Genomic DNA, 12,760 nt, shown 5'->3' on the forward strand with positions numbered 1-12,760 from the left:
ATGCAACACACACTGCACAGCTATACTTGGTAACAGCATTGACACTAAAAGTGTGTATTTGCTAAAAGGACAATTGCTTGTCTCTGGGGAGCACTCCTGAGAAATTACAACTCTTGCAAGAGGCATCTCTCTAGTTGAATGATGAAGTGGAAAACAATGGGCAAAAAGAAAGGACAATGCAAAGAGGAAACATGCATAGCTGAAGAGTCACGTCAGACCTCTATCACTTCTCTTGTCTCCTGTTTGCAAATTTTATTCTCCCAAAGTAAACCTCATCTCTGCAGAGTTACCCTCTCTTTCAAAGACCCCATTAAGGTGATTAAGCACTAATCATAATGATTACATAAATTCAAACTGTGTGGCTTACACCTCCCTCCTTAATGGAGTTGTGGGGTGTTGACATGGCTCAGAAAAGAAGCAAATTTCATATGCTCATGCTTAGGTTTTGCTTCTAAGTTTATTTTTTTCTTTTTTTTTTCTTTTTCTTAGAAGTTTTAATTTGGCTACATGTATACCTTGGCTTTTCCTATTGAAAAGATGTCGGGGGGAGATCTGAAATAACTGCACATCTAAACATACAAGACCACACTACTGAATGCACTAATCTGGTTCATAATGCTTAACTGGATTTTGGACTTAAGCCTACCAGCTTTTATTCAGCAGATAAGCAGCTTTCTTTTGAAAACTGCCAAATGAGGAATACTAGCAGTAGTGGCTGACAGACTGCAATAGTGGATGGTTTGATGTCTCCTAGAAAGGGCAGTCCTAGTGACTGATGTAAGGTCCACCTTGTTCTCTTGTCAACCTTTCCACACCTGCCTACACAATCAGCATTATTTTACCATCTGTCCAGTTCTTTTAGAATGAGGAAGAAACACAATGGAGCAATAGTAAGAACATGCTATCAATAGTGCCAAAATAGGGCACTTGCATGATGAGTTAAGCTCATCAAGCAAGTGCTTGATGGTGCCATGAGGGATGCTGAGGAACCCCTGGCTGGAAACCCACTACCTGTCAGGTAACCTCACAGCTACTTGAGCTCTCACATGACAGGAGACATTGGCAGCACAGGCAGAGCTTCTATCCCGATCTGGGGTACCTTCACACTTTACAGAGAAAGAGAAAGCTGGAGAGCTGTGTTGTTAGGGAAAGGGGAATTCCTTTTTCCAAAATTCACTTTTTTATATCTAGCCAATGATTCTTCTTATACACTTTTTTCTCTTCTAAAAGGGGTGTTTCTCTTTCATGTCTCTTGGATTTCTCTTTTTAAGAGAAATCAATGCACCTTTTTAAATTTCAGCCCCTCCAGTTGTTTTATGTTTTATGCTACAGGATGATGCTGTAGCAGGAAGATAGGAAGATTTGGGAAGACACTGCTTGCCCCTGAATATCTGCAGAGTGAAATTCTGAAATTTTGCACAACCTCCCTTCTTTTCCTTCCTCTCTTCAAATTTCTCTTTGATCTAAACAGAATTTATTAGAAACAGATTTCAAATTCCTAAAATGAGGAGGAAGGGAAACAGGTTGTTGGATTTCAGAGAGAAACTGGGTAAAGAGGATTTAAGAGAATTTTTCTTAACAATATTATGGGATGGCATGCCTGTGCATGTCTGCTTTGGACAGAAATGTAAAGGCACAGAGGTGAGCCAACCTGTAGCCTAGCAGTCCTAAGCAGAGTTATCCCTTTATCAGTTAATTGGACTTCAAAGGGGGGAACTCTACTTAGGAGTGCACCTGTAGACATTGCTTTGCATATTCTGGCACAGCTAGTGACTTCCGTCTCCTAGTTTCCTGTATGCTTTTCATTACAACGGAGGCATATGTTGACCCATATAAACACACTGAATAGCAGAGAGAATGGTAGTGGGCTGCATGTGTATAAACATCCACATTTACACACACAAACACATGCATACCACATATATCGTGTTGTTCCTAAATACTCATACCTCCAAGCATATTTTCATTTCACTTCTGTTTTCTAGCTATGATGCAGTTGCAAGCAACATGGGAGGATTAGGCTTAGTCCCTTGTGTTATATTCATATAAATGAACCTTTAAAAAAAAGTTCACACAATGCAGTCGTGTTTACTTAGAAATAAAAGATGCTGTGTTTAATGGGACATACATCCTGGTGAGCATGCACAGGATTGCAGCATTCATGGGCTAATTGGGTTTGCTATGGGCTTTGTAATCTCATTCCAGTTGTAAATTAATTTGATACATATTGCTATTATCTCTGCGTGTCTCTGTGACATCCTTTGCAAAAGTACTTTTAATTCCCCTCCCCACACACTTATGTCCCTTTGAAATCAAAGGCACTTAAGCACTTAATTATGCACTTAAGTGCCACTGATTGCACTGGGATTGAAGGACACATAACTTCCTTTGGATTGCACCCGTTGTGTTAATTGTAAATGATTCCATTGTACCGCCATTATATCTGGCTGACAGCTACTCTCTGTGCTGCTGCCTATTTGATGGATCCATCCATCTAGACATCCATCAATTTATCATGTTCCATTTTGATAGCTATCTACCCGTTCCTCATCATCTTTACAAGGTCTTCTGACATAAGACTTTCTCAATGCATTAGGAAATGAATGAATGGCTGGATGGACAAGCAAGTGTAGATGAGTGAATAAATGATGTGCTGGTACGTAAGTGGGCATTTCCACACACACACACACACGCCCCGCTGTTTCGCATATTAACCATGTAATCAAAAATACAATTTTAATAACAATAATCTTATGATCATAGAAGACTCTAGAGTCTATCTCATTGCATGATATGGCTAAACAGTACAGCATGCTTACATTAGTTTGCCTTTTAAGCTAACAAGGTATATCGGTATCCCCCAGTTCATCCCTTGCCTCTGAGAAATGTTTGAGATCTCAGAAATTGTTGATTTCTCTAGACCCCATTGCTTTTCTGCAATTGTCTCTTAACAAAGCATCATCTCAATGTTATCGTAGTCATCATCCACACAACGGCAAAAAAAACATTTCAGAATTCCAAAGTGGTAAACATATTTTTGAAAATTCTTTGGCATGCTCATTTCAGGATTGGAGGAAGCAATGGAATAACAGACCAAACTCAAAGTGAAAAATAAAATTGTACACAACAAAGATGGGTTTCTCAGGCACGTGAGAGGCATCACAGCACTGGTCAGACATGCATCAGTTTGAACAAAAGCAAGGCTGTCATTGTCTTTAGTGTTAAAGGGACTTTATCAATTGACATTAGCAAAACAAAGTTATCTAGTTTTTAGTCTTTAAAAGGTTTAATGTTTAATATTTACAAACTCTGTCCAGATTCCTAAGACTCAGCCAGCTTTAGCTGATTGTTGTTTAAAAAAATCAGGATGTACAGCAGGGTCTGTAGAGAAATGCTTTTTATTTATAGGTATCAAAATTTTTACACCCCTAGTTTAAGAAGTGTTTCCTAGCTGAGAATATATAGGAGGGGGAGGGGAAGCCAAATGCTTTCTAAGCTGCACCCAGCCTGGGACTTTAGTCATGCAGGTTCCCTACCAGGCAGAAGACAAAAGGGGTGGCCATTCTCTTTTAAAAATAGAGAGGGGACAGAGATTTGGAGGACTAAAATGCCAGAGAGGAGTCTTAAGGAGAGGAGCCTCTCTGATCTGCCCTTTGGTCTGCCCAGTGGGTAGGAAAAGGAAGATAAAATCTCCTGGAGCTGAAAGGAGGGTCTCTTTGGCTGAAGGAGCTCATACACCTGGCACTTTGCAGATGGCAGCCATTGGCCATGTGGAGGTTGGAGGCTTAAAACAGGGCTGCAAAGATATGTGAATTTCCCAATAAGGTGGAACTTCTAAGTTATAAATCCTGCCTTAGGAGAAGATCTAACTAAGGCATGTACAAAGCGAGAGACAGGAATTGTGTTTTTACACATTTCTTGTGAGAGTCTTTGCTCAGATCTGTTGCTGTGCTTAAAACTATGAATGTGAACTTTTCACTTTTATACATAAATGCCTTTTAAAATTCTTCTAGCTGTTTTCTTTACCACATAGACTTCCACTGTTCAACCACAGTATTTAAAATGGGCACCATAGGAAGGTTGTGGTCTGTTAGCAGTTGGCTAACAGACAAGTGCCACATGCAGTCCCTGTGGTAACTAGGTTCTGGGTAGTAGAAGACTGGGAACTAGAAAAGGCCTCAGAGTAGCAAGCCTGCACAGGGGAGTGGGGCGGCTTGGCTCTTCCCCAGGGCAATGCCTGCAGAGTCCAAGTGGTGGCAGTGGATAGAAGAGAAAAGAAGTGAAAGCCCCTTTTAGGAAAGGCCGGAACTGGGTCGGTGGCACTGGAACATGCTAGGCATAGCAAAGTGAAATATGTAGTCTATTGGCATGAACTGAACAGGGTTTGCTCACAAAAAGAATAAGCCCAGGGCCATTCTCAGGGTCATATGCTCCCCTATTTATCCTCTCCTGAGTAACCCCAGTCTGCTACGTTATCATAATTTGGATGCTATGACAAGCAGGTGCTTGTTTCTTGAGCACAGACTAAGGCTCTAAGTTAGAATTAAACTGAGACTTGGAACCTTGATTTGTTCCAAACCTCAATCTTTTTCCAGATCCAAATTCAGATGCAATAACAAACTATTATATCAAGGCCTTCCTAAACTAGGAAGTCTTCCATTTGGCTCTATATCTGACAGGAGGAGGTCAGGTTCATTCTCATCGTGAACAAACTCCATTTTTGTCCATTACATCTGAATTCAATAAGACCACATTCCCCTCAAATTTCTTCTTGATTTGTTTATGTACATTTCTTCACATGCCTCAAACTCCCACACACAGATGAGACCACCTCATCTATACCTCTGAAAATTGTCTCATGAATATTACTATCCTAACAGAATCTATTGCCTCTTATCTCTCACAAAAACCAATTAGAGAGTTAACAACAAATAGTGCATTTTAGCATATTTGTCTTGCAATTATCCAAGTCCTTCTAGACCCTTGCAGTTTTTAGTCTGGCTGCAACTATAAATAGGTTCAGATCAGCAATGGAGAAGTAAACAAGATGGTTTATACTTGCTACATTTTCCCCGTTTGAAAGCATTTATGAAAACTGCTAATTGAGAAACAACTCTGATAATACGAGACTGGCCTTTCAGACAGAATGGATTTTTAAAGTTTTATTCATATTTTCTAAGTTTCACAATTTGAACTGTTATACTTCCTTTTTCTTTTAAATTACACTTACAATATCCAGGTGAGGATTTTTAAAGAGAGTCAAGTTGGGTGGCGTGGTAGCCATCGCAATACACAATATTTGAAAGGAAATCTTTAAATGCAGTGGTTGCACTCCAGAAAAGATATTAAGCAAGTCAAAATCCAGTTGGCCATGATCCATGGGGCCCTGTATGTTCTGTGGTGTTTCTGTAAATTATTTTGCTGTTCCTGAACAGTTCTCAAGTCAGGGAACTCAGAAAAAATCTTCAGTGCAGGTTGATGAGGTAGAAAAAACTGGTGTGTGTAGAGAAGCACCCACCCACATCAACAGAGCTCTTTGTATCCTCCTGACCGCTGAAATCAATAGGAGTCAAGGGCCAGTTGTTTTCAGTGGAAAATAGAGACACCTGATTTCTTTTAGAATATAGCCAAGTATAAGTTGTCTTACTTGAGACATGCTGCTAAAGTAAGATAAAGAAACCCTAACTTCCCATTAAGGACATGCTGAAGTCTTATTTAAACCAGTGGAACTTACCCACATACTTATTTGCACTGCTTGCTGAGGGCTATGTATAACTCCTGAAAATCAGTGGGGTTTCTTCTAGTGTAACTGTAAAGTCTTTTTGCCTAATGGGTTCAGTCAAGATATACCCATATAAAAAGGTCGGTGCATAAAAATGCACAAATTGTTCTTTGATGTGGAATAAGCACATGAAAAGAGCCCTGCTGACCAACCTGTTACTGTGGAGGGCAACAACGGGTCATGGAGGCTGAAGCCTTCCTCTGATGTCGCCTCCTGACACTGGTATTCAGAGGTTTATTGCCTCTGGATGTGGAGGTTCCCTTCATGTTCACATTTGCATTTTAAAGAGCATATGCAAAAATGTGGCTAGCCAGTCCAGAAAGACAGACTGGCCAGGCAAACCACATCATTACTCTACATTTTCTTCATGCACAGGCTTTGTTGCAGAAATGTATCTGCAGGTCCGCTCTGATAATATGAATGGGGATGCCTTCATTAACACATGCAGTAAGATTCCACAGGGAACTGCATGCAGGATGAGGTTTTCCAAATGGAACAGGATTCCTGGAATAGGGTGACTGAGAAGCTTGGAAAAGAGCCACATTTAACCCATCACTTTCTCCTTCTTGCATTGCCATTTATATACAAATAGCAACAGAGCCTATTTTTTAAAAAAACAGGCCCAGGAAACAGTGCGCAGGAATGCTGGCCTTCTCACCACAGCGGCATCCTCCAGAGGGATGAGCCGGCTTGCCTAGGCTCCCCACAGTGGCACCCTCCGGATGCACGGGCTGGCTCGCCTGGTCTTCCTGTGCTGGCGGTGCCTTCCAGAGGGACGGGCCAGCTCGCCTGGTGCTCCTGTGCAGGAGCACCAGGATAAAAACTGAGTCATTGACAATATGGCTTGCCTTTTATAATGAAAGATAGTTAAAAATTATATTTCCCCTGTTTTATGGGTGTGAGAAGAGATTTGCTACACTAAAATGGTTAGGGTGCCAAAGCAGTAATATTTTTAAAAGAAAAATATCTGAATAGAATCATCATATGAATTTTAAGACCACTTTAACTCTATAGCCACAGATGTTTATTTTTTTAAAGCTCATATGGTGGTTAAATTGCTATAATACATATTTTTGGTGTTTTGTTTAAAGTGGCATCTTAATTTTTGCAACTTTTGATACTTTTGGATAACAAGCCTAAAAATTGTCCCTTTAACGTCATTTTAATAGCAATGTATTATAGCATGATTTATTAACATACGGCAGGTGGAAGTTGACACAAATTATAATGAAATTAAAAGAGCATTTATGCAGCAGGCGATTAGAATTTAAGAAACATTTATTTGCAGGCTTTAAAAATGAGGATTTAGAATCAAATGGATTTAAAATGAAAGTTTTAACAACTGTTACCTTTTTCCTGCAGCCATTCCTCTACGGGCCGGTTATATTTGAAGGGGATTTTCGGTTTTACCAATTGGAACGCAGTATCAGTGTTGCCTTTAAAGTTTAAAAAACAGCTTAAAAACAATCTGAAAAGTCAATGAAATAGTTAAAAAAAAACATCCTAGATGTGCTTCTTGTGTTTGTTTATGAAGGTATTTAAATACATATAACCATGAAGATATTTAGTCTTCTTTTAATGTGGTGGAGAATAGTTAGTTATTCATTGCCTGGAATTCTGGAAAAACAGAGGATTAGAATCTTGAGACTAAATTTTCACACAGCCTATGTAGACTGTTGATTGCTTATAGGTTCCCCACCCCCACTCCCAACTTTTGAGACAAAGCAGCTTGTGTCCTATTTGCAATGCTGGGTTGAGCCCTTTTCTTCCATTTTCAAGTGTTCTGTGTACTGCTGATTCACTAGAGTGCATGGTTCAAAATGTCCATGGCGCTTTTACCAGTGTTGCCTTTTTATTTTCAATGCACTATAGCAGAGGTGGCCAAACTGCAGCTTGGGAGCCACGTGTGGCTCTTCTAGACATATTGTGTGGCTCCCCGAAGTCTCTGAGTATTGCTGTGGTGATACATTTTAGGTTAGTTTATTTCCCTTCCCTTCCCTTCCCTTCCCTTCCCTTCTTTCTTTCTTTCTTTCTTTCTTTTTCCATGTCTTTCCCTCCCTTTTCCTTTCCCCCTTCTTTCCTTCCTTCCTTCTTTCTTTCCATCTTTTTCATATTTTCAATAAAAATATTGAGGTTGCCAGGTCTAACTCAGAAAATACCTGGGGACTTTCGGGGTGAAGCCTAGCAAGGATGTGACACCACTTTTGTGATGTCACTTCCAAGTCAAAGGTCAGGTGATGTCTCTTCCCAAGCTCCACCCCTTCCAATGATGTCACTTACAGCATACTGACCAAACTCCGCCTCTTCCTGTGATGTCACTTTCAGGACATTCCCCAAAACCACCTCTTCATCTGAAGTCAGTTCAAAGCATCATGTCTTGCCGCTCTCAAACATCTGACTTTTATTCTATGTAGCTCTTAGATTAAGCAAGTTTGGCCACCCCTGCACTATAGTGTTATAGCGTTGTATTGATAAATGAAGCAGGTTTTCTGAATTCCCAGCTTTCATTTAAAAAAATCTCTCACTCCCCTTGTGGAGATATGCTTTTTTCCTTATATCTCCACTTTTTTAAAAAAATGAAAGCTGGAAATTGAAAGCCTGCTACACCTACCATTATAATGCTATAGTAACATAGTGATATTTTTGTGCCAATTTTTTTTTAAAAAACTTGCAAAAGTCCTGGTGGCCCAGGGGAGGGGGCAGTGCCAGAAAAAGCACTGTTTGAACATACAATTCATAAACGGATATAAATTCTGTTTGAAATTGCAACCTCCACATTGCTTTCCATGAAGTCAGGGCAGCAGCAGATAAAAACCAGGTTAAAATCGAAATATGAAAGGGGCCTATCCCTTCCATATCCCTTGTGCATTTCACCTTGATGGGAAAATGCAACAAATGATTAATCCACTGTCCAATATCTATCACCAGCTCCCCAAGATTCCAGTATACACTTATATAACCAAGAATCACAACTGATGCAAATGAATGGTTGGGGCTATACAGAGAGGAATGTGCTTAATTCACAGCAATGTTATATTGCTGGGTCAAGAAGCAAATTCGGGCCCCAAATTCAGGCAACCTCTACCATATAAATGAACGAGTGACATTCGTCATTCATAAGCACAACGTATTTCTGTATGCAGAGCACATTGCATCCCTCGTCCTCTGCAGAATTCTTAGTTAGGATCAGGCCAGCCAGTGGAAAAGAGATATGGAGTTTACCAACCAAGACAGCATGGTGACAGAGGATAAAGATAACCTGGTCTTCAGTAGAATGTCCTCATGATCTCCTGTCAGCTCATGAAGAGTGTATCCTGTATCTTTAGATAGTATACACTTCAGACATGAGCTACAGTAGAATTAAAGTGAAATTGTGAGCCCTGGTGTAAAGAAGGAGGAACCTGAATGCTGTGAATTATCCAATTTGTGCTGAGGATGCCCAAACAGAAATGAAAGCAGTTCAATGGAAAACCATCTCTAAAATGACTGGCAGACATTCACTCCATCTGCTTTGCAAACAGAAGGTCAAACCCTAACATCTCCAGCTAAAAGGACCAAGTAGTCGAAGAAGTGGGAGATCTCTACCTGAGACTCTGCAGAACCACTGCTAGTCAGAGCAGACAGTACTAACACTGACAGAATAAAGGTCTGACTCAGTATGAGGCAGATTCATGTGTTTAAATTGTATAGTTTACAACAACCTATCCTTATCAGCTACATTAAAAAACTAGAAGAGACCTCCTATCTTGAGTTCAAAAGTGGACTATATTTACTATCTCATCTGCCAGATTCAGCTCAGATTTTATGCTTGGCTTTAAAGCTCATTGCTGCCTCTCTATACATTTTTTTTTAATCCTGCATAGCTATTCTGACAGACTGACATTTGTCTGGCAGTAGTTCATATTTGATTTTGAGCTTAAGCAACATTAGCAGTCAGTTTACATTTGGATGTCAGGTCTGTTTCTTTCAAGTCAGACACAAAGCAGGCTGCTGTCTGGCTTGGGGTTAAAACCTCCTGCTGGGGCATTTAAGAAGGGGAAAGCTCTATGGCTAGGCAGGAGCAAATGCCGGGGTCACAGTCAGTGAGCTGTGAAAAGATCTTCCACAGGGAGAGGACTGAGCAGATTTGGTCTTCGTTTGCTGTCGTAGCAGACAGAACAAAGCCCTGTGCCATTTAGGCACGACTGCTGCAAATATCAGTTCCCTTTGAGGAAACAGTTAATTAAGCGCCATGGACACAGTGTAGTCTCTGCTGAACTTGTGCCTCAGGCTTCGTGTCAGTTATCAGGCACTGCCCGTAGCTTCTCCTATTAAGCCTAGAAAGGCAATGTAAAACTGTGGGAAAATGCTCTGTCAATCATGCTTCCAATTGCATTAGTGACATTGTATGTTGCCTATGGCATACAATTATCTGAAAGAATGTACTCAGCAATTGAGAATCACTTAAACTATAATAGAGAGATCAAGAACGCAATTCTCAAAACCACATTACTCTAGAATACTTCCACTGACCATTTAGCAGGTCTGTCCTGGAATAAGTAGTGTGAGGACAGAGACCCAGATGTTAATCTCTCTCTCTTACTCTAATGGGTCCATAACAGACAAGTTTGGACTGAAAAGATGACATGATGAAGAATGAACTGCTGAGTTGGAATTTAGGTAGATACATGTAGCATATTAAAAATATGGATGCAGAGAGGCCTACACAGATATTGTGGAAATGAGAGTGCCAAATCTGTGCTCAGTTGTTTATAGGGCTATACCAGAAGTCATATGATAACCTGAACAGATAAAAATAGTGAACCAGGTCTTCTGATAGAGTGCCCATCTCCCTATCTATACCAAAAAAATTTCTTGTTTATTTTTTATTTGATTAAAAAAAAAGTTGCCACATTGTACAGTAGAAGCTTGCCCACAGAATAAAAAAGTAAGTCCAGCAGAATAACAGTCTCAGCCTGGGTTCCTCCAAGTGCTCATTCTGCCTTTGGTCCTCTTCCTTAGTTTCCTAACTAGGGGAATACTTTCAGGTAGCTAAACCATGTTGGTCTGCAGTAGATGAGCAAGGTACGAGTCCGGTGGCAATTTTTCTCCTTAGGTAAGTCCTCTATATATGCTGCCATCTTTTGCCATCTTTTTCTTCTATCCTTCCTGTTTCTCTTCTATCTTTCCTGTCAAAAGAAGAGGAATGCAAAGGGAGCAGACTGTACTCAAGGTGAATCATTGGCTGAGGTGGTGGTGCTGGCAGGAGCACTTTGGGTTCTGGGGCCTTGGGATAAGTTTTCTTAGAGAAGACTTTCTAGCACATGATGGGCTTCACTTCTCAAGGTTGGGAAGAAAATGTTTGGAAAGAACCTGGAAAGCTTCATCAGGAGAGCTTTAAACTGATGCCGCAAGGGGAAGGGGACAATCAACATGGGGATTTCAATGAAGAAGTGACAACAGCGGGGGCCCACCTGGGTAGGACAGATCAAACAATGGTAGAAGGCTACAAGTGCCTATATACCAATGCCCAAAGATTGAGTAATAAGAAGGAAGAGCTTGAGCTTCTCTTGCCTGAATAGACCTTTCTCCCCACCGCGTCTAGCTTCCTTCCCTCTTTGTCTGCTGGTGTGGAGGAGGTGCCCTGCCTCTGTCATGCTTGCAGCTCTTCCGCTATCATTGATGAAGCTGGTGGATGAGCAAAGAGGTAGGCCACTGGTCTTTCTTAACTTTATAGAGGGCTTCAACTTTCTTCTTCATTGTAGCTGTAATTGAAGCAGGCTTCTGGCGCAGATCATCCATTATCTTTACAAAGCCTTCTATCATTGGAAAGGCTACTACGTCCGGTGTATCAGTGTAGATGTGTTTCAAGATGCTGTCTCTTGCCTTAGGCTAAGGAGCTTTAATGTGAAAATCAAATCAAAATAGCCAAGGTCCTTATTGCTGGAATAACTCATCAGAAGCTGGATATGAACAACAGCAAATGAAGTAGTCCAGGATTGTCTAGAATTGTGGACATTTCCCCTAGTTCATCTATGGTCTTCAGTGCAGTCCCACATAGGGGACTGCACTTGTGCAGGCCAGCCATGCAGAACAGGATTCTTCAAGCTTTTAGGCTATTCAGGGGGACAACCTCCCCCTCGGGCCACTCCAAGCTGGTTCTTCCTGCCGAAAAGGTCACGTGGTGGGACCCCCCTCCCCCGCTTTTCCCTCAGTTTTTTTTTTTGCCGCTGCAGAGAACAGACGCTCATCAGGCTTGTACCTCACTGAGGATTGTCACATTAAAGACATCCACTCTGGTTTAAGTGTTGTATATGGCAAACTAACATAAAAATGTATTGTCGAAGGCTTTCACGGCCGGAGAACAATGGTTGTTGTGGGTTTTCCGGGCTGTATTGCCGTGGTCTTGGCATTGTAGTTCCTGACGTTTCGCAAGCAGCTGTGGCTGGCATCTTCAGAGGTGTAGCACCAAAAGACAGTGGTGACACTGAGAGATCTCTGTCTTTTGGTGCTACACCTCTGAAGATGCCAGCCACAGCTGCTGGCGAAACGTCAGGAACTACAATGCCAAGACCACGGCAATACAGCCCGGAAAACCCACAACAACTAACATAAAAATGCTAAGGGACATTGTTGCTAACAGCTTTTAATTAGATTTCATGAGCAAGGGCCAGGGCAGTGAGGGTGAGGCTGACCAGATCAGAATGGCCAGGCATCTAGCAGACTGTCCCTGAATATTTTTTCTTGGAAATCCCATTAGTAAAGCCTGGGCTACCCATACAGTGAATGAGGTGGAATTCTGAGGTGGTCAAATGAGCAGTACCTCTTCAGATAGTAGGGGAGAACCATATTTCTATTCAAAACATTAGAGTTTGAGTGATTCCTAGATCATCACTCCAATGTAAAGATGCTGCTTCCAGTTTTGTACTGGACGTGACATCATGCATTGGCACGATGGCAGCAAGTCTGTCCCTGCCCACAGTTTCTCCCAGTGAGCTA

At 41.2% G+C, this 12,760-nt stretch overlaps 1 protein-coding gene across 4 annotated transcripts in view; it reads right to left on the reverse strand.

Annotated features, from left to right (window-relative positions):
* Window positions 1–12,760, reverse strand: part of NRXN3 (neurexin 3) — a 1,560,869-nt gene that overhangs the window by 204,532 nt on the left and 1,343,577 nt on the right. For 3 of the 4 annotated variants that reach the window (XM_054971959.1, XM_054971961.1, XM_054971958.1), the window contains one exon: window positions 7,132–7,218. The exons of the other annotated variant lie outside the window; for it this stretch is intronic. In XM_054971959.1, coding sequence (XP_054827934.1) covers window positions 7,132–7,218 — 87 coding nt within the window. The remainder of the gene's footprint in view (window positions 1–7,131; window positions 7,219–12,760) is intronic. 4 annotated transcript variants of the gene reach the window in all.

The sequence above is a fragment of the Eublepharis macularius genome, chromosome 2, assembly GCF_028583425.1.
Source record: "Eublepharis macularius isolate TG4126 chromosome 2, MPM_Emac_v1.0, whole genome shotgun sequence".
Classification (NCBI taxonomy): Eukaryota; Metazoa; Chordata; class Lepidosauria; order Squamata; family Eublepharidae; genus Eublepharis; species Eublepharis macularius.